We start from the raw sequence: 25803 nt of genomic DNA on the forward strand, positions 1-25803 counted from the left end.
AACACGCTATTTATTCCTGCCAAGACAAAAAGACAGAGTATTGTACTTCTTATATAGGTTGAGACGACTGTATTGGTAAAAAAAGAAACTATGATTCTAGCAAAATCCAGAAAGAGGGTGCCATTTGCAGCAATGTCGTTCAATTTGAATAAACATCCAATGAGAGCAATTTAACCAGATATGTGTGAAAAATCTATTTATATGTTGTGATTGTACCATATATACTCGAGTATAAGCCGACCCGAGTATAAGCCGAGACCCCTAATTTCAACCCAAAATCCCAGGAAAAGTTATTGACTCGAGTATAAGCCTAGGGTGGGAAATACATCATCCCCCCCTGTCATCATCCAGACCCCCGTCATTAACATCCTCATCATCATCCCCTTGTCATCATCCCACACATCCCCCCTTCATCATCCCCTTATCATCCCACACATCCCCCCTTCATCATCCCCTTATCATCCCACACATCCCCCCTTCATCATCCCCTTATCATCCCACACATCCCCCCTTCATCATCCCCTTATCATCCCGCACATCCCCCCTTCATCATCCCCTTATCATCCCACACATCCCCCCTTCATCATCCCCTTATCATCCCACACATCCCCCCTTCATCATCCCCTTGTCATCATTCGCCCTCAGTGGTCTTCAACCTGCGGACCTCCAGAGGTTTCAAAACTACAACTCCCAGCAAGCCCGGGCAGCCATCGGCTGTCCGGGCTTGCTGGGAGTTGTAGTTTTGAAACCTCCGGAGGTCCGCAGGTTGAAGACCACTGCGGCCTTCGACATCATCCAGCCCCCTCTCACCCCCTTTAGTTCTGAGTACTCACCTCCGCTCGGCGCTGGTCCGGTCCTGCAGGGCTGTCCGGTGAGGAGGTGGTCCGGGCTGCTATCTTCACCGGGGGCGCCTCTTCTCCGCGCTTCCGGCCCGGAATAGAGGCGTTGCCTTGACAACGACGCAGAAGTACGTTGGCAATGAACGCACCTCTGCGTCGTTGTCAAGGCAACGTGACTATTCTGAGGCCGGGCCCGAAGCGCTTAGAAGAGGCCTCCCCGGTGAAGATAGCAGCCCGGAACCACTATCCCACCGGACCACCTCCTCACCGGACAGCCCTGCAGCACCGGACCAGCGCCGAGCGGAGGTGAGTAGTCAGAACTAAAGGGGGGTGAGAGGGGGCTGGATGATGTCGAAGGCCGCAGTGGTCTTCAACCTGCGGACCTCCGGAGGTTTCAAAACTACAACTCCCAGCAAGCCCGGACAGCCGATGGCTGGCCGGGCTTGCTGGGAGTTGTAGTTTTGAAACCTCTGGAGGTCCGCAGGTTGAAGACCACTGCGGGTGGGGGAGTTCACTCGAGTATAAGCCGAGGGGGGTGTTTTCAGCACGAAAAATCGTGCTGAAAAACTCGGCTTATACTCGAGTATATACGGTAAGTTGTTTTTGTTCTTCAAATTTTGTTGTTCGACACTGACGATGTGCTACAACCTGTTCAGGCTCCATTTGGCTCTTTTTCTTGCACGAACGGACCTTGAATGGGTCAGTGCGCAATTGGGACCACGGTCCCGACGGATCCAATTGACTTGAATTGGGGTAATCGAGTGTCCAGTATTTTACAAGAGTTAAGCAGAAAAAGATAGAACACTTAGGGTACTTCTTTTTTCTTTGTTCGGCTACAGTCCTTTAGTCGGACTGGCCGATGGAGCTCCCTTTAGCGGAGCACACCAGCAGTGTAAACAGTTTCCACTCAAGTTAAAGTTTTATTATAAAAAGTATAAAGGGAAAAAACAATTAACCCCCAATATAAAGTCCCCCCTAAATTGAGCACTATAGAAAAAAAATCTTATGAGACTTGAGAAATGGTCCCAGGGGATCAAACATGTCCTCCACCTTCACCCCAACTGATTGCATAAGTGGTAATCATCCTCTGCCTTCTTGGCTAAACCTTATCCCTAGCTGTACACTGACTAAAAGGGGAAGCAATAAGCAGAAAATTAAAGAGTGTATCTAGGTGGCAAAAAAAACAAACAAGCAAAAAATAAAAAATAAATAACAAAAAGACAATACTCACCTATTTAAGTCACTGCTGTTCCACCAACAATGTTTTTGTGGTTCCCCGCCAGTTATAGTTTACATAGCACAAGGAATGACATGGGTGGGCAATTTTATCTTTTCTTTACAGTTTTTAGAAGAAGGGATGACTTAGGCAATACTACTAACAATCTGAAAAGGTATAACAACAAAAAATGGCTAACAACCAATGGGCACATATCTAGAACGAGAGTAGGGTCATATGGAGCACATCTGCAGCGTATTTCATGCTGACAACGGCAGTCACAAAGGGAACTTGTTAAAGTGTACCTGTTGTTAACAATAACTTTTTATGTAATGTAGATAATACCATTATATGCATATTTGTAATATACAATGGTTGAAAAAAGGAGTATATTTTTTGGGTGAGATAATTGCTGTCCCTGCAGTTATTGCCTGTGTGTCTCTGTGAGCAGGCCAAATACAAGAAGTGAGGGTGAGACAAGTAGGGCTCTGTGCAGGCTCCTGGCTTGTCTATCATCCTGCTGTGTGAGCCAGGGGTGAGTCCCAGAGCCACAGTGCACAGAGCCCTGCTTGTCCTCAGTGCACAGAGCCCTGCTTGTCCTCAGTGTACAGAGCCCTGCTCGTCCTCAGTGTACAGAGCCCTGCTCGTCCTCAGTGTACAGAGCCCTGCTCGTCCTCAGTGTACAGAGCCCTGCTCGTCCTCAGTGTACAGAGCCCTGCTCGTCCTCAGTGTACAGAGCCCTGCTTGTCCTCAGTGTACAGAGCCCTGCTTGTCCTCAGTGTACAGAGCCCTGCTTGTCCTCAGTGTACAGAGCCCTGCTCGTCCTCAGTGTACAGAGCCCTGCTTGTCCTCAGTGTACAGAGCCCTGCTTGTCCTCAGTGTACAGAGCCCTGCTTGTCCTCAGTGTACAGAGCCCTGCTTGTCCTCAGTGTACAGAGCCCTGCTTGTCCTCAGTGTACAGAGCCCTGCTTGTCCTCAGTGTACAGAGCCCTGCTTGTCCTCAGTGTACAGAGCCCTGCTTGTCCTCAGTGTACAGAACCCTGCTTGTCCTCAGTGTAGAGTCCTGCTTGTCCTCAGTGTACAGAGACCTGCTTGTCCTCAGTGTACAGAATCCTGCTTGTCCTCAGTGTACAGAGCCCTGCTTGTCCTCAGTGTACAGAGCCCTGCTTGTCCTCAGTGTACAGAGCCCTGCTTGTCCATAGTGTACAGAACCCTGCTTGTCCTCAGTGTAGAGTCCTGCTTGTTCTCAGTGTACAGAGCCTTGCTTGTCCTCAGTGTACAGAGCCCTGCTTGTCCTTAGTGTACAGAGACCTGCTTGTCCTAAGTGCACAGAGCCCTGCTTGTCCACCCACACTTCCTGTATACATATAATAATATATAATATACACATTACTAAACCAATATATATTACAAATAGGGCTGGGCGGTATGACCAAATTTGCGTATCGCGGTATGTTTGTAACTTTCGGTGGTTCCACGGTATATAACGGTATTTCCTCCCCCCCCCCCCAAATTAACTATCAGCCCAGTGCTGCGCTATTCTGGCCCCCCAACAAAAATTAATTATCAGCCCAGCGCTGCGCTATTCTGCCCCCCCCCCCAACAAAAATTAATTATCAGCCCAGCGCTGCGCTATTCTGGTAAATACTCACATGTCACCCGCTGCCCTCGTCGTGCTGTTTGTTGCCGCCGCCGGCGCAGACACAAGGTAAACAAAGTAAACTCACGCATGTTCTGACATCGGCCTTACGCTAGGGACGGGAACGTCGGACAGCCGTCAGCCTATCACCGGCCGTAGCGATGTTCCGCCCAGAGCTTTTTACATGACAGTGGGCTCAGCCTATCAGCGGCCGAGGCGGAAAATCGCTGCGGCCGGTGACAGGCTGACGGCTGTCCGACGTTCCATTCTCTAGGAAGCAGATGAGGCCGGTACCGGACCAACAGAGGTGAGTTAAAGTTTATTTTTTGCAGCCCGGGCATAGGGATACCGCACAGTATAGAGCAGTGGTCTTCAACCTGCCGACCTCCAGATGTTGCCAAACTACAACTCCCAGCATGCCCGGACAGCCAACGGCTGGGAGCTGTGCAGTTCCTATGGGGATATTCTCCCATCATGCACAGCTCCCGGGACGTGACATCATCATTGAGCAGTTAGACAGAAAACTTCAGAAGCTAATAACTATTGGAAGGATTAAGATTTTTTAATAGAAGTAATTTACAAATCTGTTTAACTTTCCGGAGCCAGTTGATATATATAAAAAAAAGGTTTTGCCTGGAATACCCCTTTAACCCCTTAAGGACCAGGCCATTTTACACCTTAGGACCGGAGCGTTTTTTGAACATCTGACCACTGTCACTTTAAACATTAATAACTCTGGAATGCTTTTACCTATCATTCTGATTCCGAGATTGTTTTTTCGTGACATATTCTACTTTATGTTATTGGTAAAATTTTGTCGATACTTGCATCGTATCATAGTGAAAAATTTCAAAATTTGCTGAAAAAATTGAAAATTTTGCATTTTTCGAACTTTGAAGCTCTCTGCTTGTAAGGAAAATGGATATTCCAAATAAAAAAAAATGTATTCACAAATACAATATGTCTACTTTATGTTTGCATCATAAAATTAATGAGTTTTTACTTTTGGAAGACACCAGAGGGCTTCAAAGTTCAGCAGCAATTTTCCAATTTTTCACAAAATTTTCAAACTCACTATTTTTCAGGGACCAGTTCAGGTTTGAAGTGGATTTGAAGGGTCTTCATATTAGAAATACCCCACAAATGACCCCATTATAAAAACTGCACCCCCCAAAGTATTCAAAATGACATTCAGTCAGCGTTTTAACCCTTAAGGTGTTTCACAGGAATAGCAGCAAAGTGAAGGAGAAAATTCACCATCTTCATTTTTTACACTCGCATGTTCTTGTAGACCCAATTTTTGAATTTTTACAAGGGGTAAAAAGAGAAAATTTATACTTATATTTGTAGCCCAATTTCTCTCGAGTAAGCACATACCTCATATGTCTATGTAAAGTGTTCGGCGGGCGCAGTAGAGGGTTCAGAAGGGAAAGAGCGATAAGGGGATTTTGGAGAGTACGTTTTTCTGAAATGGTTTTTGGGGGGCATGTTGCATTTAGGAAGCCCCTATGGTACCAGAACAGCAAAAAATCCCCACATGGCATACCATTTTGGAAACTAGACCCCTTGGGAAACGTAACAAGGGGTAAAGTGAACCTTAATACCCCACAGGTGTTTCACAACTTTTGCATATGTAAAAAAAAAAAAAAAAATTTTCACTAAAATGTGTGTTTCCCCCCAAATTTCACTTTTTTGCAAGGGTTAATAGCAGAAAATACCCCCCAAAATTTGTAACCCCATCTCTTCTGAGTATGGAGGTACCCCATAAGTGGACCTGAAGTGCACTACGGGCGAACTACAATGCTCAGAAGAGAAGGAGTCATATTTGGCTTTTGGAGAGCAAATTTTGGTCGGGGGGCATGTCGCATTTAGGAAGCCCCTATGGTGCCACAACAGCAAAAAACCCTCACATGGCATACCATTTTGGAAACTAGACCCCTTGAGGAACGTAACAAGGAATAAAGTGAGCCTTAATACCCTACAGGGGTTTCACGACTTTTGCATATGTAAAAAAAAAAATATTTTTTTTCACTAAAATGTGTGTTTCCCCCCAAATTTCACATTTTTGCAAGGGTTAATAGCAGAAAATACCCCCCAAAATTTGTAACCCCATCTCTTCTGAGTATGAAGGTACCCCATAAGTGGACCTGAAGTGCACTACGGGCGAACTACAATGCTCAGAAGAGAAGGAGTCATATTTGGCTTTTGGAGAGCAAATTTTGCTCGGGGGGCATGTCGCATTTAGGAAGCCCCTATGGTGCCAGGACAGCAAAATAACCCCCACATGGCATACCATTTTGGAAACTAGACCCCTTGAGGAACGTAACAAGGTGTACAGTGAGCATTTACCCCCCCACTGGTGTCTGTCAGAACTTTAGAACAGTGGGCTGTACAAAATTTTTAATTTGCACAGCCCACTCTTCCAAAGATCTGTCAGACACCTGTGGGGTGTAAATTCTCACTTCACCCCTCATTATATTCCGTGAGGGGTGTAGTTTCCGAAATGGGGTCACATGTGGGTTTTTTTTTTTTTGCGTTTGTCAAAACCGCTGTAACAATCAGCCACCCCTGTGCAAATCACCTCAAATGTACATGGTGCACTCTCCCTTCTGGGCCTTGTTGTGCGCCCCCAGAGAAGTTTGCGCCCACTTATGGGGTATCTCCGTACTCGGGAGAAATTGCATTACAAATTTTGGGGGGCGTTTTTCCCTTTTACCTCTTGACAAAATGAAAAGTAAAGGGCAACACCAGCGTGTTAGTGTAAAAAATTTATTTTTTTACACTAACACGCTGTTGTAGACCCCAACTTCACCTTTTCATAAGGGGTTAAAGGAGAAAAATCCCCCCAAAATTTGTAACACAATTTCTCCTGAGTACGGCGATACCCCATATGTGGCCCTAAACTGTTGCCTTGAAATACGACAGGGCTCCAAAGTGAGAGCGCCATTCGCATTTGAGGCCTGAATTAGGGACTTGCATAGGGGTGGACATAGGGGTATTCTACGCCAGTGATTCCCAAACAGGGTGCCTCCAGCTGTTGCAAAACTCCCAGCATGCTTGGACAGTCAACGGCTGTCCAGCAATACTGGGAGTTGTTGTTTTGCAACAGCTGGAGGCTCCATTTTGGAAACAGTGGCCTTACGGACGTTTTTCATTTTTATTGGGAGGAGAGGGGGGCTGTGTAGGGGTATGTGTATATGTAGTGTTTTTTACTTTTTATTTTATTTTGTGGTAGTGTAGTGTAGTGTTTTTAGGGTACAGTCACACGGGCGGGGGATTACAGCGAGTTCCCGCTGCGAGTTTGAGCTGCCGCGCAAAATTTGCTGCATCGCAAACTTGCAGCCTGATACTCACTGTAAGCCCCCTGCCCATGTGAAAGTACCCTGTACATTCACAGGGGGGGGACCTCCAGCTGTTACAAAACTACAACTCCCAGCATGCACAGTTTATCAGTGCATGCTGGTAGTTATAGTTTTGCAACAGCTGGAGGCACACGGTTGGGAAACACTGAGTTAGGAAACAGACAATGTTTCCCAACCAGTGTGCCTCCAGTTGTTGCAAAACCACAACTCCCAGCATTCTCAGACATGCTGGGAGTAGTAGTTCGGCAACATCTTTAGAGCCAGATGTTGCCGAACTACAACTCCCAGCATGCTGGGAGTTGTAGTTTTGCAACATCTGGAGGACTACAGTTTGCAGACCACTAATACAGTGGTTCCCAATCTGTGCCCTTCCAGATGTTGCAAAACTAGAACTCCCAGTATGCCAAAACTGTCCAGGCATGCTGGGAGTTGTAGTTCTGCAACATCTGAAGGGCCAGATGTTACAGAACTACAACTCCCAGCATGCCTGGACAGTAAGGGCATGCTGAGGATGTGTAGTTTTGCAACATCTGGAAGGGCACAGTGGTCTCCAAACTGTGGACCTCCAGATGTTGCAAAACTGCAACTCCCAGCATGCCCAGACGCCAAGGGCTGTCTGGGCATGCTGGGAGTTGTAGTTTACAGGGTCCCAATACAGCAATGCATGTCGCTTTACGGCGACGTGCATTGCTGTAAAGGGCCCGACCGCAGCTGAAGATATACTCACCTGTCGCCGCCGCCGCCGTCTCCGCCGCCGGGATCCGGGTCTTCAGGGACGAGGTAAGTACCGGGGCCGGTCCCCAGCACTCCCCCGTCCCCCGCCGCGTCCTCCGGTCTTCCTCCCGTCCTCTCCGGACTTCAAGGGGCCGGGCAGGACGGGAGGAAGTAACCGCCCCCCCTCCTGCGATTGGTCGGTTAGTTAACCGACGGATCGCAGGGGATCGGAGGAGGTGGCAGGCTTGCCACCTCGCTCCGATACTTCAGCATGGTCCTGGCTGTCTGTGACAGCCGGGATCATGCGAAATTACCGGGCGGTCGGGTCCCAGAGACCCGATCAGCCCGGTATCGCCGCAGATCGCAAGGGCGATTTCCCTTGCGATTTGCGGCGATCGCCGACATGGGGGGCCTACATGGCCCCCCTCGGCGTTTGCCCTGGATGCCTGCTGAAGGATTTCAGCAGGCATCCGGTTCCGATCTCTGCCCGGCGAGCGGCAGAGACCAGAAATACAACAGGACGTTCTCTAACGTCCTTGGGCATTAAAGCCCAGGTAGTGGGGACGTTAGAGAACGTCCTATGTCCTTAAGAGGTTAATATAATGTAAGCTTGCGTACACAGGTATACCATGCCTAAGGTAGGCAAACCTGAGTGAGTTTATGGCCTATAACAAAATAGACAAGCGCCTCAAGTTCTTTAAAAAAAAACACGCAACACATTACTCAAAGCTACAAAACAATGACTATAAAAAGCACAACAACAACTGAGCGAAAAGAAAACGTAGTGTGTTACATGATTTTTCTCATCTGTTGGGATGACATTCAGCCAGGCACATGGTAACCAGATGTTGAGTTTCTGCACTTTCTAGGTCAGTGGTAATTTGATAAACTTCACAGTTTCAGAGAAGATTTTTGGTAGATTGAAATGGCTTTATCACTGGCTTTATTTATTGATTTAATTATAGAAAATACAACATTATTATGGACATTTATCAGCGGGTTTAGTCCGGTTTTCTTTACTATAATTGTCGCAAATTTGTCGCAACTGCGACTATGCGATTTTTCGTGCAACATTTTGACTGGAAAGCAAGAAAAGCAAGTTTTCCAAAAATTAACTACGTAGTAATAATTTTAAAATGGACTACGGGTAGTCAGGTATTTATTAACTGCGACAGTCGCAACTGCGCAAAAAAAAAGTCGCAACAGGGTTAAAAATTAACTAAATTTACTCCAGCTCAAATATGGAGCAGAAAAAGCTACTACCAAAGTAAAAAAGGAAAAATTGCTTACGTGAAAGAAAATTATCAACAGGCTGAAAGCAGTTGATAAATAAGTCGCACATAAGCAAAAAAAAAAGTAAGGAAAAAATTACTAAAAAAAAGAATACATAAGCAAACATTGATAAATATCCCTCTATATGAATTGCTTCAAGCTAAATATGCTTAATTCCGAGTGATTCCCCTTAAAAGAGTAGTCTGCTTTTAGACAACCCTTTTTCATATATTCTTAGGACATTAGGCCATATGAGGTAATAGACGGGCTACAGGGAATAGGAGCTCTAAAACAGATGTCGCTGTCCTTGTATGACTGCACTGTCAAAGACAACATCTCAAAGGCAGGAAGATATAAAGCCTAAAGAAGATTGTGCCAGTAACAACCTACCGACTCATAAAACAGCAGAATGTAGTGAAAGGGGCGCTAAACATCTTATCCCCTATCAAAAGGATAGGGGATAAGATGTTCGATTGCAGGGATCCTGCCGCTGGGGACCCCCCCGATCTCTCCAGCAGCACCCCGTTTTTCTGCAGCTCTGAGGCTGATGATGGGCGGTGCAGAAGACGGAGTATCGTGACATCACTGCTCTGCCCTGTCATGACGTCGCGCCTCGCCCCCTCAATGCAAGTCTATGGGAGGGGGCGTGGCGGGATCCCCGCCATCTAACATCTTATCCCCAATTCTTTTCATAGGGGATAAGATGTTTAGCGCCGAAGTACCCCTCTAATGATGTAGCATTAACCCTTTCCTTTTTGCTTTCATTTCCAAGACTCAAAACTACTTTTTTTTTTTCCAGCAATATAGCCAAATGATTTTTTTTTATATATTTTTTTGATGTATACAAGTTCTATTTTTTTATGCCATCATTTACCCTACCATATATAGTATTGAAAAACTTACCACATTTTTTGTGGGGTGAAATAGCAAAAAAAAAAAGCACAAATCCACCACTGTTTTAAAAGTTTCGTTTTTACAGCATTAGGTACAAATGTTAAGACTGAGCACTGTAAGAGCTTGTTTTGACAGGGTGAGCCATAATTCTTCTTGATTCTTTTTTGGGGTACATATACTTTTTTTTCATCACTTATTACTCCATTTTTTGGTAGGCTTTTCTGGCATTTTATATTTTTCTATAATAATTTTATGCCATTTATTGTGCAGGATAAATAAAATTTTATTTTGATTATTATTATTTTTTTTTTACTTTTAGCATCACTTGGAGACTTGAATATGCAATCACTTCATCAGTTGTAGAATATACTGTAATATTCAGGTACTGCTGGCCATTGTGCTAGATCATATTCTCCTGTTAAAGGGGATATAGCAGCTTTTTACTGATAACAGTCAGACACTGAAATATATTCTTTTTTCTAACCTGTTTCTATTCTCCGATTGTAAATTTTTTACATAAATTTGTTGGTACATTACAATGGGGACAGACATGTCTGAATTTAACAACTCACTTAAAAGAGTACTCCGTTGCTAGACATCTTATCCCCTATCCAAAGGATAGGGGATAAAATGTCTGATCGTGGGGGTCCGGCCACTGGAGGCCCCCCCCCCCCCGCAATCTCCTTGCAGACATTATATTCACAACACGGCCTTCCGAACTCATCGTTCTGAACATTTTGTTCAGAACGCCAGGTGTCTGCATGAAGATCACAGGGGGTCCCAGCGGCCAGACCCCCAATATCTGACATCTTACCCCCTATCCTTTGTATAGGTGATAAGATATCTATTTATGGAGTACCCCTTTTACCAGCATTTAGACATTTTTACAGCAACTACATTGACCAAAGGAAACAATAGTCTGGAGCTGACCTAAAGGTCACTGTGCAGGGACGGGCAGTAGGTGGCTTGAGACTGTTACATATTGTGAATGGTGGGTCAGTGTTGTCTATATACAGGTGTCGCCTTTCATTGTAAACATGCTTGTGGTGATAAAGAGGAATATGCTGAAAGGTTTTCTCTACAGTCTGCCGTCACAACCCCTCCCAGGGGCGTGGTGTGACTTCACAACCATAGCCGCCCGAAGTTGATGGGTTCCGGGCCAGAGATTGCGTGGGTCCCAGTGAATAGGGGATATGTCGTCTAGGAGCGGAGTACCCCTTTAATAAAGACTGTTTTGAAAGTTGCTACATTTTGCATTCAGTAAACAAATTATTAAATAACAAAAATAAAACAATGCAAAGGTGTCTCCAGCCTTTAAAGCACAACCTGATCAACAGATTGGAATCTTAGGGTGGATAGGTGGTCTATGATCTGGTTCACCTCTTGCTATCTTGAGTAGTAGAAGCCTGATTATACCATAACATAGAAACATAGAATGTGTCGGCGGATAAGAACCATTTGGCCCATCTAGTCTGCCCAATAATCTGAATCCTATCAATAGTCCCTGGCCCTATCTTATATGAAGGATAGCCTTATGCTTATCCCATGCATGTTTAAACTCCTTCACTGTATTTGCAGAGACCACTTCTACAGGAAGGCTATTCCATGCATCCACTACTCTCTCAGTAAAGTAATACTTCCTGATATTACTGCAGAAACCTTTGCCCCTCTAATTTAAAACTATGTCCTCTTGTGGTAGTTTTCCTGGAAAAAAGAATAGAAAGAAGAGAAAGTATATAGAAAGGATAAGCATTACTATAATCTTAAATTTTTCTTACAAGTCTTTTTTCCTAGCAATATTAATGTTTAGGCAGAATTGTGAGTTTACAAAGGATACAGCTCCATGTAGGAGGGAACGCACACTATCTCCTTTGAGAATTCCACAGGGCAATAAAGCATGTTCAGCTGTTCTTCATAGAGTGTCAGAGCCTCAGTCAGGTTTACACAGTTTCCCTGTGGGAGGAAGCAGAAGTGGAAAGTAAAGGTGAATTATAAGCTTATTGACAAGTATTATAAATGATGACCTTGTGAAGACTTCTAAAGTAAAATAGGAACTTGCCATTTATCACAGGAAGTGTCTGGGCGTCTGGGCTAAGCATTAAACAGATCATGAGTTCAGTTAACCCATGAAGGTTTAGGACATCAGAGAATTTTTCATAATCCATAGTGTATTATATGATAGTACCTGTAGCACCCTGGTATGTTTACACTTTTTGTATTCAGTGTTGTCCACATTGTTACAATTGCTCATTTTGTACCAACAATGAGTCAGTAGTTTAATGTTTCCAAGTAGGCATGATCCATGTGGCAGAGCTTTGAGCATGAAACCTATATAGATGTATAGTAGGGCTCCATAGATGTCAATGGGCTCTGTATTATGGCTCTAATATGGTTGTGTGCACAAACAAAAATCCATTGCTTTTCAATGCATTTAAAAATTCACTCAATGTCTACGTTGTTCTGCAGATTTTTCAAGCTGTGAGTAACTGGGGATCATTAAACCTCATTCACTTACTCTGTACTGTACTTTGTTCTAAATTTTTTGGCTGGATTATTCCAACAAATATGTGTTGTATTAATCCAGCCTTAGAATGCATTCACACTATGGAAGTTCCGAGGGTAATTCTGCTTACAGATTCTACTTAGAAATTCCAAAGCAGCAGCCTCCCATTCTTTTCTATGGTATTCTGCTGCAATAAGAACACTGCTGAATTTCCAAGGCAGAAAATCCTCACCAGAAATTCAAATCCGGACTCTGAAAGAATGAACACATCTGCTCAGTTAGGTTTTACCATCAACAGTGAGGGTGCCGACTGAATCAGTATCCGTAGTGTAAATGTGATCTTAGAGTGTAACTCCAAGACAGAGGTCATTGTTTAAGTGCAATTTTACTAGTGTTATTCTACAAGAACTCAAGTAGCTTTGTTACAAACTAATTTTGTATTTTTTAGATGGTTACATTTCTTTTTTACAATTTTATAAAAAAAATAAAAAATATTATTATTGTTACTGTATCTTCTATATGCATTGTAAAAAAATCTGAATGAAATTACATATTGCTAATATAGGACATTACGCATATGGTGTAGGTACCACATGGGTTACACACTAAGCCTTTACTAAAATCATGACTTTAAAGGGGTACTCCGGTGGCAAAAAAAAAATTTCAAATCAACTGGTGCCAACAAGATAAACAGATTTGTAAATGAAATGTACAAAAAAGAAAGTTGCAACAGCACTCTAGGTCAAAAAATGGAGGCTCTTAGCGCACTTTTTGATCAAAATGTGATAAAAAAGTGCGCTAAGAGCCTCCATTTTTTTACCTAGAGTGCTGTTGCAACTTTCTTTTTTTGTACATTTTGTATTTGCCCCAGCAGCGGGCACGTGTGTATTAGGTTGTTGTGCTGGCTATTTTTCCTTTTATTTTTCCTTTTGTTTTTAGATTTGTAAATGACTTCTATTTACAAATCTAAATCCTTCCAGTACTTATCAGCTGTTGTAGGTTCCACGGGAAGTTGTATTTCTCTCTGGTGTTCTTTTCAGTCTGACCACAGTGCTCTCTGCTGACACCTCTGTCCGTGTCAGGAACTGTCCAGAGCAGGAGAGAAATTAAAAAAGAAAAGAACTTCTTGTGGAAAATACAGCAGCTGATAAGTACTGGAAGGATTAAGATTTTTTTAATAGACGTAATTCCTGGCACCAGTTGATTTAAAAAAAAAATTTGCACTGGAGTACCTCTTTAACTTCCCAGGATATGTTGTGGCAGGACGTGAAACTTGCAATTCATGAGTGAAAATCTAACATGATTCGAGAATCTGGCAGTTCTACAAAATAAGGATAGCCTAGCACCAATTTTTTCTGCCTGTGTATTTTGTCACTGTTTTGGATGTAGATAAGCCACGGTAAATTGGGATTTTCCACTCATTTTCCATGTGAAATAAGTCCAATATAAGTGACATATCACTTATGATGTTGTATTTAAAACACATGCCATAAAAATGTGTTCAAACTCTGCGTTATGGTGCAGATTCCCATCAAAAACAATCAGACATGCAATGCACATGTTTTTTTGTGTGTGAAACGCATACCAAAAAAGCACTCCAAAAAACAATGTGTGAACCTGAAACTCAGAAACGCATATTAGCTTGATTGAAAATCGCATTCAGAATACATAATCAAAAGAGTCAAGAAAAGAAAATGCTGCCAAATAACTGAAAATATATGTTAGAAAAGGCTTCCAAGAAAAAAATAATAATACACAATTAACCAAGAATAAACTATTATGAAGCTGTGTTGCTCCAGAGGAAGACAGAACAATCTCTTTGGATCAAAACCCCATCTGAAGCAATCTACTACCTATATCACATTTCCAGAAAGACACCCAGACCCTAAACTCATTAAACAAGTCAACCATCACAACATGCTAAAAACCACCAAGCCCCCCATGTAGATGGCGAAACCTTCTGCACCTAGACATAAGGGATGTCTCCCTATTTCATTTTGTTGTACAATATCATTTGTGCAAATATAACTGTAGCTACCGTATTTTTCGCCGTATAAGACGCACTTTTTCTTCCCCAAAACTGGGGGGAAAAAGTCGGTGCGTCTTATACGGCGAATACACCCCTATCGCTGCGGTCCCTGCGGCCGGGACCCACTGCTAATACAGGACATCACTGATCGCGGTGATGCCCTGTATTAACCCTTCAGACGCAGCGATCAAAGCTGACCGCCGCGTCTGAAGGGAAAGTGACACTAACCCCGGCTGTTCAGTCGAGCTGTTCAGTCGAGCGATTTCACCGCGGCGGTCCCGAACAGCCCGACTGAATAGCCGGGTTAGTGCTTACAGGACACCTGGGGGGGGGGGGGGGGAACCTTACCTGCCTCCTCGGTGTCTTCTCCGTTCAGGAATCCCCTGTATGCCGGCGCTCTCCTTCCTCGTTATCACGTCGTCGCGTACGTGCGTCGGCGTGCGTAACGACGTGATGGCGGCGACGGAGAGCAAGGATACCCGGCCGGCAGCAGAGACTTTCCGGAGTGACAGGGACACGGCGACAGCGATGGAGCGACATCCAGGGCAGCGGTGACGGGTCCGGAGCGGCGGGGACACGTGAGTATTACCTCCTCCTGCAGTGGTCTTCAATCTGCGGACCTCCAGATGTTGCAAAACTACAACTCCCAGCATGCCCGGACAGCCAACGGCTGTCCGGGCATGCTGGGAGTTGTAGTTTTGCAACATCTGGAGGTCCGCAGGTTGAAGACCACTATTGGGATCAAAATCTTTATTTTTTTAGATTTTGCCCCTAAAAATTGGGTGCGTCTTATACGCCGGTGCGTCCTATAGGACGAAAAATACGGTATATGAAAGGGGGCAAATAGTTTATATACTTTATACTCCCAAAAAAGCTTTAGATTTGCTGTCATGTTTTGTTTTCTAAGTGAATTCCTGAAATTTGTATACAAAATTCCATACGGATTGCCTTGGTTATTTGCACAACATATAAAAAGAAAGCTATAAATTTAAGGCATGCACTTTGTACAAATAAACTAACCATATGTTTACAGGATGTGATGCCGCACTTAATATTATGGTGGCATCTTATAATAGTCCTTATTTTTTTTTGCAAATCCAAGGCCCCATACACGTCATTATTGTGGATTAGACCTAATTACAGCGCTGGCTTCTGCCGGGATAATTATATGCTGGAAATAAAGTACGGCACTGAGCTATGGGAAGAATGTCCCATACAATCATATACAAACTTAATATTTCTAAGAAAACATTATCTTCAGGGAGAAAGAACAGGACAGAAGAAACATTGTCTGGGAAACTATAAATTTCACCATTATGCACCCTAATATGGACTTCTGCATTTAAGTAAAGAGAGACCCAGCATTGGTTTACAAAAAAAAAAAAAAACTCTATATATATCACTACAGCAGCCAATATGATTCCAAGAGCCATAATATTATTTTTGTTATGAAAAATATAGTAACGTATCAGATAGAATGCTCATGATTAACCCCTAGAGCAGTGTTTTCCAAACAGTGTGTCTCCAGCTGTAGCAAAACAACAATTCCCAGCATGCCGACAGTTTCCAGAGAAAGCTAAAAAGTGGCCTAGAGTAACGTACATAACCATAACGTACATTTATATCATACATATAAAGCGATCAGCCAGGACCTCACTGCATATGCCCACCATTAACAATTTAAATGACCCGATCAATACTGATCACAGCACAGTGTTTTGGGGACACGCATTGGACCACCTTGAGCGTGATTAGGGGTCCGATGTGTAAAGATGGCGGCCGGAAGTCTCCTCACCTGCTCTGTTCCTCTTCTTGTATAGTCTGCCCACACAGGCATAGGTAGAATGACTCCCGTCACTCAAAGATTATCGTAAAAAAAAAAAATAATCTTTGAGTGATGGGATTAATTCTACACATTCCTGTTCATATTATCCACGAGCACCACTACTAACTACAATGCAGAGCTTATTACTATTGGACTTTAATGTCCACACAGGCAGGCTGTACAAGTGGATCACTGATATTACTGATCAGCCGTATGCCATAGCATAGCCCTGAACAATAAAAGACCGCTATTAATGTTGGACTTAAAAAATTTGTAAAAAAAAATAAAAAAAAAAAAATATTTTTTAGAACGCAATAAAAAAAAAAAAAAATGCAAATCCTCTCCCTTTTCCATAAAAAAATAAATAAATAAAATATAATATATATATATATATATATATATATACAGTGCATAGTGAAAGTATTCCGCCCCCTTGAACTTTTCAACCTTTTGCCACATTTCAGGCTTCAAACATAAAGATATAAACTGTAATTTTTTTGTGAAGAATCAACAACAAGTGGGACACAATCATGAAGTGGAACGAAATTTATTGGATATTTCAAACTTTTTTAACAAATAAAAAACTGAAAAATTAGGCGTGCAAAATTATTCAGCCCCCCTTAATACTTTGTAGCGCCACCTTTTGCTGCGATTACAGCTGTAAGTCGCGTGGGGTATGTCTCTATGAGTTTTGCACATCGAGAGACTGAAATTTTTGCCCATTCCTCCTTGCAAAACAGCTGGAGCTCAGTGAGGTTGGATGGAGAGCGTTTGTGAACAGCAGTTTTCAGTTCAGATTCTCGATCGGATTTAGGTCTGGACTTTGACTTGGCCATTCTAACACCTGGATATGTTTATTTGTGAACCATTCCATTGTAGAATTTGCTTTATGTTTTGGATCATTGTCTTGTTGGAAGACAAATCTCCGTCCCAGTCTCAGTTCTTTTGCAGACTCCATCAGGTTTTCTTCCAGAATGTATTCGGCCCTGTATTTGGCTCCATCCATCTTCCCATCAATTTTAACCATCTTCCCTGTCCCTGCTGAAGAAAAGCAGGCCCAAACCATGATGCTTTACACCAAACATAACGTTTTGCATTGTTGCCAAAAAGTTAGATTTTGGTTTCATCTGACCAGAGCACCTTCTTCCACATGTTTGGTATGTCTCCCAGGTGGCTTGTGCCAAACATTAAATGACACTTTTCATGGATATCTTTAAGAAATGCCTTTCTTCTTGCCACTCTTCCATAAAGGCCAGATGTGTGCAGTATATGACTGATTGTTGCCCTATGGAAAGAGTCTCCCACCTCAGCTGTAGATCTCTGCAGTTCATCCAGAGTGATCATGGGCCTCTTGGCTGCATCTCTGATCAGTCTTCTCCTTGTATGAGCTGAAAGTTTAGCGTGACGGCCCGGTCTTCGTAGATTTGCAGTGGTCAATATTATCGCTTGCACAGTGCTCCTTGGGATGTTTAAAGCTTGGGAAATCATTTTGCATCAAAATCTGGCTTTAAACTTCTCCACAACAGTATCTTGGACCTGCCTGGTGTGTTCCTTGTTCTTCATGATGCTCCCTGCGCATCTGGACCTCTGAGACTATCACAGTGCAGGTGCATTTATACGGAGACTTGATTACACACAGGTGGATTCTATTTATCATCATTAGTCATTTAGGTCAACAATGGATCATTCAGAGATCCTCACTGAACTTCTGGAGAGAGTTTGCTGCACTGAAAGTAAAGGGGCTGAATCATTTTGCACGCCCAATTTTTCAGTATTTTATTTGTTAACAAATTTTGAAATATCCAATAAATTTCGTTCCACTTCATGATTGTGTCCCACTTGTTGATTCTTCACAAAAAATTACAGTTTTATATCTTTATGTTTGAAGCCTGAAATGTGGCAAAAGGTCGAAAAGTTCAAGGGGAGCGAATACTTTCACTATGCACTGTATATAGTGTTTTTTTTTTTTTTGGTTGTGCGCAATTTATGCTAAAATGAAAGGTGTAATTTCAAAGTTCAATTGGCCACTTAATAAACAGACCCTCATATAGGTCTGTGGATGGAAAAATTAAAAAGTTTCGTCTTAAAAGGCAAGGAGGAAAAATGAAAACACAAAAGTTAAAATTGGCTGTGTCATCAACGTCAAAATAGGCTGTGTCCTTAAGGGGTTAAAAGGGCATTCCAGCCCTTTCCTTTTAAACTAATGGGGAATATTTAGAGCTATCAATGCTTACACCAGAAAGCTGGTGTAAAAAAAAAGTTGAAAAATTTTGCCCAACGCTCCCATTTTTTTTTTTGTGTAAAACACACATGTGGGCAAATTGCAGCTTCTACAAAAATCTGAGACCTTTTCTATGCCAGAAAACTGTCTGCAAGACACACTAGCTATGTATAAACCAAGCCCAACAGTCTTTATCCAGCTAAGGCACTCTAAAAATCCCTACCAATGGTGTATCCAAGTATATGCCATTTTTTAAATCAGTTATCTCAGAAAACCCCTTTAAGTATCTTAGCTCAAGTCGAAATTGTAGTAAATCTTACTCAATAGCAGAAAATGCTACAGTGCAGCTTTGTAAAAACCACTAAACACCACAAACTTGGCGTAGTTTCCGCTGACAGTAATGTGCCCTATTTCAATGGTGTTTTATTTCCGGACAGTTTGTTTTTATTGTACAGCTTAATATAGCTTCTGTGTTAAACGTAGAAAAATGATGCATCAAAGCGGTTAACATTTTCAGTAGGATGCTACCGGCCCCGGATGAGGCATGATGCTTACCTAGGTATTTTTCTATAAAAAGCTTATAAAAACAATCAATTACCTAGGACACATTCAAGCACAGTCATTTCCTACTGACTTAACATTGCAAATATAATATTACACTTTTGACTGATGTGAAGAAAACAGCGATTTCATTGCATGCAACAACAGAAATTCTGACATTTAAAAATAATGAATTTTTTTTCTAAATTTGTCCATTCTGGCTAAGAACTGAGGCAGAGTTAAGCATTGTTTAGCCTGTTATGTATAAAAGTAGATGGTTAGGTGCCTTATTTAGCAAGCTAGGGACTGGTCTATTTTGTTATCTGTAAGACATCGTTTTATTTTTAACCTTGAAGATAATTATTATTTTTAACCTCTAAGAAGATAAGTAAGTTAAAGGGGTACTCCGCCCCTGGCATCTTATCCCCTATCCAAAGGATAGGGGATAAGATGTTAGATCGTCACGGTCCCGCTGCTGGGGACCCGGGGATCGCTGCTGCGGCACCCCGTCATCATTACTGCACAGAGCGAGTTCGCTCTATGCGTAATGACGGGCGATACAGGGGCCGGAGCAGCGTGACGGCATGGCTCCGCCCCTCATGACATCACGGCCCGTCCCCTTAATGCAAGTCTATGGCAGAAGGCGTGACGACCGCCACGCCCCCTTCCCATAGACTTGTATTGACGGGGGCGGGCCGTGACGTCACGAGGGGCGGAGCCGTGATGTAACGATGCTCCGGCCCCCGTACTGCCCATCATTACGTGCAGAGCGATCTCGCTCTGCGCAGTAATGATAGCGGGGTGCTGCAGCAGCGATTCCCGGGGTCCCCAGCAGGAGATAGGGGATAAGATGTCTGGGGGCGGAGTACCCCTTTAAGGAGGATATCATGTTAAATGGTCACTGTCATTTCAAACAGCATTTCATAGAACATATATAGCACTGTACTGTTATTCCCTCCCCCCCCCCCCCCCCCAGTCAGTCCTATCATGCAGTGCATGGCATTGCAGAGAGGAGGAGGGGTTGGGAGGGGGTGCTGTCCAGTAATTGGCCAGATAACTAAGGGAAAGGAGGTTTACGTAAATACTGTTGGAAAAAAGCCAAGCTCTGGTCCTGCTCCCTGAAATGGAGAAAATGAATAGCAGCTGTGCAGCATGGTGGGAAATACCCCCCCCCCCCCCAGCATTATAAGGGTACTGAGAGAGATATTTATGTTATCACACAATAATCTGGCCAACTTTGTGCCCCCAGACAACATTATAGGCCCCTTTGTACCCCTAGACAGTAATATTGCTGATACTGTGCACCAACACACCACTTTGCTTCATTTCCCCTTAATAGTGCTCCCCCCTTGTGTCCCACGAAGTAATATGTCCCCCACTAAGTAATATGTGCTTATTTGTTCCCACAGACAGTATTACGCCCTCTTTTGTCATCACTCAGTAATATGGTCCCACTTTATGTGCCCATTGAATAGTATGTCTCCAATTTGTGCTCTACAAAGTAATTAGCCCCTCCTCCCTTAATCATGCCCTTTTTTGCGTCAACAAAAATAAAGAAATGTAACTTACCTTTTCTCTGCTCCCATGCCAAGTGTTGGGTCCCCTTCCTGCAGGTGGTGCATTGCACTGACACCGCATCACACACCTTTACAGGGAAGGGGAAGTCCCAATCATTAGTAGGCTGCCTGTGAGACTGTCTTACAGAGGCATCTCAGCTACAGATATTACTAAAGTAAGTAACAAAATGAAGCTCTTTAAATTGTTAAATCAATGTATGGAAACATTAAAGCATATTAACTAAAGCCAACACAAATACACAAACAGACATATGCCCATATATTAATCCTACACAGTTAAAGAACATCTGTAAATTGTGTTCCTAAAAACCGCATAACCAATAATCCATCTGACAAAACTCAATTATATGTGTTAATAAAAATCACATTGACAAAGTGCTGAATCATTTCTGCTACATTTATGCTTGTGCATTCAAATATATATGCCAATATAATCCTCTATATTCATAAATATTTACATTCTGTAAATATTTAGAAAATATATTTATAGCCACTCTAAAAGTTTTCGGATGTATATGCAAAAACCCATTTAAGCTATTGTAAAAATTGGATTTATTTAGCTTTTCTTGTAAACACAGATGACCTACACATACTGTCCTTTACTGAAGCATTAAAGTCATATATTTCATAAAAGTCATGTAGCCAAGATTTTCCACATCTACATGCCCTTAACCCCTTAATGACGTAGCGATTTTTCATATTTGCGTCTTCATTTTTTTTCCTTGTTTTTTAAACTGTATAACTCTTTGAGTTCTTGTTTGTGGGACCAATTTTACTTTGTAATGACAGCCCTCATTTTACAAAGAAATATACGGACGAGGCCCAAAAATCTGGGGCAAAATTTTAGGGAGTTTCTTTTTTACTGTCACGATGCCGGCTGGCAGGAGGTGGATCCTCTGTGCCAGAGAGGGATTGGCCTGGACCGTGCTAGTGGACCGGTTCTAAGTCACTACTGGTTTTCACCAGAGCCCGCCGCAAAGCGGGATGGTCTTGCTGCGGCGGTAGTGACCAGGTCGTATCCACTAGCAACGGCTCAACCTCTCTGACTGCTGAAGATAGGCGCGGTACAAGGGAGTAGACAGAAGCAAGGTCGGACGTAGCAGAAGGTCGGGGCAGGCAGCAAGGATCGTAGTCAGGGGCAACGGCAGGAGGTCTGGAACACAGGCTAGGAACACACAAGGAAACGCTTTCACTGGCACAATGGCAACAAGATCCGGCGAGGGAGTGCAGGGGAAGTGAGGTATACATAGGGAGTGCACAGGTGAACACACTAATTAGAACCACTTGCGCCAATCAGCGGCGCAGTGGCCCTTTAAATCGCAGAGACCCAGCGCGCGCGCCCTAGGGAGCGGGGCCGCGCGCGCCGGGACAGGACCGACGGAGAGCGAGTCAGGTACGGGAGCCGGGGTGCGCATCGCGAGCGGGCGCCACCCGCATCGCGAATCGCATCCCGGCTGGAGGCGGTATCGCAGCGCACCGGGTCAGTGGATCTGACCGGAGCGCTGCAGTAGCGAGAGTGTAGCGAGCGCTCCGGGGAGGAGCGGGGACCCGGAGTGCTCGGCGTAACAGTACCCCCCCCCCTTGGGTCTCCCCCTCTTCTTAGAGCCTGAGAACCTGAGGAGCAGACTTTTGTCTAGGATATTGTCCTCAGGTTCCCAGGATCTCTCTTCAGGACCACAACCCTCCCAATCGACCAAAAAAAAAAGCTTTCCCTCTGACCTTCTTGGAGGCCAGTATCTCCTTTACGGAGAAGATGTCCGAGGAGCCGGAAACAGGAGTGGGAGAAACAAGTTTGGGAGAGAAACGGTTGATGATGATGAGTGGTTTAAGAAGAGAAACGTGAAAGGCATTAGGAATACGAAGAGAAGGAGGAAGAAGAAGTTTGTAAGAGACAGGATTAATCTGGCACAAAATTTTGAAAGGACCAAGATAGCGTGGTCCCAATTTGTAGCTAGGGACACGGAAGCGGACATATTTAGCGCAGAGCCATACCTTGTCTCCAGGAGAAAAAATGGGGGGAGCTCTTCTTTTCTTATCAGCAAACTTCTTCATGCGTGATGAAGCCTGTAAGAGAGAATTTTGGGTCTCTTTCCATATGGTGGAAAGATCACGAGATATTTCATCCACAGCGGGCAAACCAGAGGGCAAGGGAGTAGGGAGGGGGGGAAGAGGGTGACGGCCGTACACCACGAAAAATGGGGATTTGGAGGAAGATTCAGAGACTCTGAAGTTATACGAGAATTCGGCCCATGGTAGAAGATCTGCCCAGTCATCCTGGCGGGAGGAAACAAAATGCCGTAAATAATCACCCAGGACCTGGTTAATTCTTTCTACTTGCCCATTGGATTGAGGATGATAGGCAGAAGAAAAGTTTAATTTAATCTTGAGTTGTTTACAGAGAGCCCTCCAGAATTTTGACACGAATTGGACGCCTCTGTCCGAGACGATCTGCGTGGGCAACCCGTGAAGACGAAAAATGTGTACAAAAAATTGTTTTGCCAACTGAGGCGCTGAAGGGAGACCAGGAAGAGGGATGAAATGTGCCATCTTGGAGAATCGATCAACGACCACCCAAACAACAGTGTTGCTACGGGATGGGGGTAAGTCTGTAATAAAGTCCATACCAATCAGAGACCAAGGCTGTTCGGGGACAGGCAGAGGATGAAGGAGACCAGCGGGCTTCTGGCGAGGAGTCTTATCCCGGGCATAGACAGTGCAGGCTCGCACAAAATCCACAACATCCGTCTCCAGAGTCGGCCACCAATAGAAACGAGAGATGAGTTGCACGGATTTCTTGATGCCCGCATGACCTGCGAGATGGGAGGAGTGACCCCATTTGAGGATTCCGAGGCGTTGGCGTGGAGAGACGAAGGTCTTCCCTGGAGGAGTTTGCCTGATGGAGGCTGGAGAAGTGGAGATCAGGCAGTCAGGAGGAATGATGTGTTCCGGAGAGAGCTCTACTTCCGAGGCATCCGAGGAACGAGAGAGAGCATCGGCCCTAATGTTCTTATCGGCAGGCCGAAAGTGAATTTCAAAATTAAATCGGGCAAAGAACAGAGACCACCTGGCCTGGCGAGGATTCAGCCGTTGGGCAGACTGGAGATAGGAGAGGTTCTTGTGATCGGTGTAAATAATAACTGGAAATCTTGATCCCTCCAGCAGATGCCTCCATTCCTCAAGTGCTAATTTAATGGCTAGTAGCTCTCGATCCCCGATGGAGTAGTTCCTCTCCGCCGGAGAGAAGGTCCTAGAAAAAAAACCACAAGTAACAGCATGCCCGGAAAAAATTTTTTGTAGAAGGACCGCTCCAGTTCCTACTGAGGAGGCATCAACCTCCAATAGGAAGGGTTTAGATGGGTCAGGTCTGGAGAGCACGGGAGCCGAAGAAAAGGCAGACTTGAGCTGTTTAAAGGCGTCTTCCGCTTGAGGAGGCCATGACTTAGGATTGGCATTATTTTTGGTTAAAGCCACGATAGGAGCCACAATGGTAGAAAAATGTGGAATAAATTGTCTGTAATAATTGGCGAACCCCAAAAAACGTTGGATAGCACGGAGTCCGGAGGGGCGTGGCCAATCTAAGACGGCAGAGAGTTTGTCTGGATCCATTTGTAGTCCCTGGCCAGAGACCAAGTATCCTAGGAAAGGAAGAGATTGACATTCAAACAGACATTTCTCCATTTTGGCATAAAGTTGATTGTCACGAAGTCTCTGAAGAACCATGCGGACATGCTGGCGGTGTTCTTCTAGGTTGGCAGAAAAAATCAGGATATCGTCCAGATACACAACAACACAGGAATATAAGAGATCACGAAAAATTTCATTAACAAAGTCTTGGAAGACGGCAGGGGCGTTGCACAGGCCAAAGGGCATGACCAGATACTCAAAGTGTCCATCTCTAGTGTTAAATGCCGTTTTCCATTCATCCCCCTCTCTGATGCGGATGAGATTATAAGCACCTCTTAAGTCCAGTTTGGTAAAGATGTGGGCACCTTGGAGGCGATCAAAGAGTTCAGAGATGAGAGGTAGGGGGTAGCGGTTCTTTACCGTGATTTTATTAAGACCGCGGTAGTCAATGCAAGGACGTAGGGAGCCATCTTTTTTGGACACAAAGAAAAATCCGGCTCCGGCAGGAGAGGAGGATTTGCGGATAAAGCCCTTTTTTAAATTTTCCTGGATGTACTCAGACATAGCAAGAGTCTCTGGGGCAGAGAGAGGATAAATTCTGCCCCGGGGTGGAGTAGTGCCCGGGAGGAGGTCAATAGGACAGTCATAAGGCCTGTGAGGAGGTAGAGTCTCAGCTTGTTTTTTGCAAAAAACATCCGCAAAGTCCATATAGGCCTTAGGGAGACCGGTTACAGGGGGAACCACAGGGTCACGGCAAGGAGAACTGGGAACCGGTTTAAGGCAGTCCTTGAAACAAGAGGAACCCCAACTCTTGATCTCCCCAGTGGACCAATCCAGGGTTGGGGAATGGTGTTGAAGCCAGGGTAGTCCGAGGAGAATTTCGGAAGTGCAATTGGGGAGGACCAAAAACTCAATTTTCTCGTGATGAGGTCCGATGCACATTAGGAGGGGCTCCGTGCGAAAACGTATGGTACAGTCCAATCTTTCATTGTTAACACAATTGATGTAGAGGGGTCTGGCGAGACTGGTCACCGGGATGTTGAACCTGTTGATGAGAGAGGCCAAAATAAAATTTCCTGCAGATCCGGAATCCAAGAAGGCCATAGTAGAGAAGGAGAAGGTAGAGGCAGATATCCGCACAGGCACAGTAAGACGTGGAGAAGCAGAGTTGACATCAAGGACTGTCTCACCCTTGTGCGGAGTCAGCGTACGTCTTTCCAGGCGGGGAGGACGGATAGGACAATCCTTCAGGAAGTGTTCGGTACCGGCACAGTACAGGCAGAGATTCTCCATGCGGCGTCGTGTTCTCTCTTGAGGTGTCAGGCGAGACCGGTCGACCTGCATAGCCTCCACGGCGGGAGGCACAGGAACGGATTGCAGGGGACCAGAGGAGAGAGGAGCCGGGGAGAAAAAACGCCTCGTGCGAACAAAGTCCATATTCTGGCGGAGCTCCTGACGCCTTTCGGAAAAACGCATGTCAATGCGAGTGGCTAGATGAATGAGTTCATGTAGGTTAGCAGGGATTTCTCGTGCGGCCAGAACATCTTT

The 25803-nt window shown here is 44.3% G+C and overlaps 1 protein-coding gene across 4 annotated transcripts in view; it reads right to left on the reverse strand.

Annotated features, from left to right (window-relative positions):
- Positions 1–25803, reverse strand: part of SMS (spermine synthase) — a 203786-nt gene that overhangs the window by 8067 nt on the left and 169916 nt on the right. For all 4 annotated transcript variants that reach the window (XM_056558603.1, XM_056558600.1, XM_056558602.1 and 1 more), the window contains one exon: positions 11774–11889. In XM_056558603.1, coding sequence (XP_056414578.1) covers positions 11774–11889 — 116 coding nt within the window. The remainder of the gene's footprint in view (positions 1–11773; positions 11890–25803) is intronic.

This window comes from Hyla sarda, chromosome 2 (genome assembly GCF_029499605.1).
Source record: "Hyla sarda isolate aHylSar1 chromosome 2, aHylSar1.hap1, whole genome shotgun sequence".
NCBI classification, from domain to species: Eukaryota; Metazoa; Chordata; class Amphibia; order Anura; family Hylidae; genus Hyla; species Hyla sarda.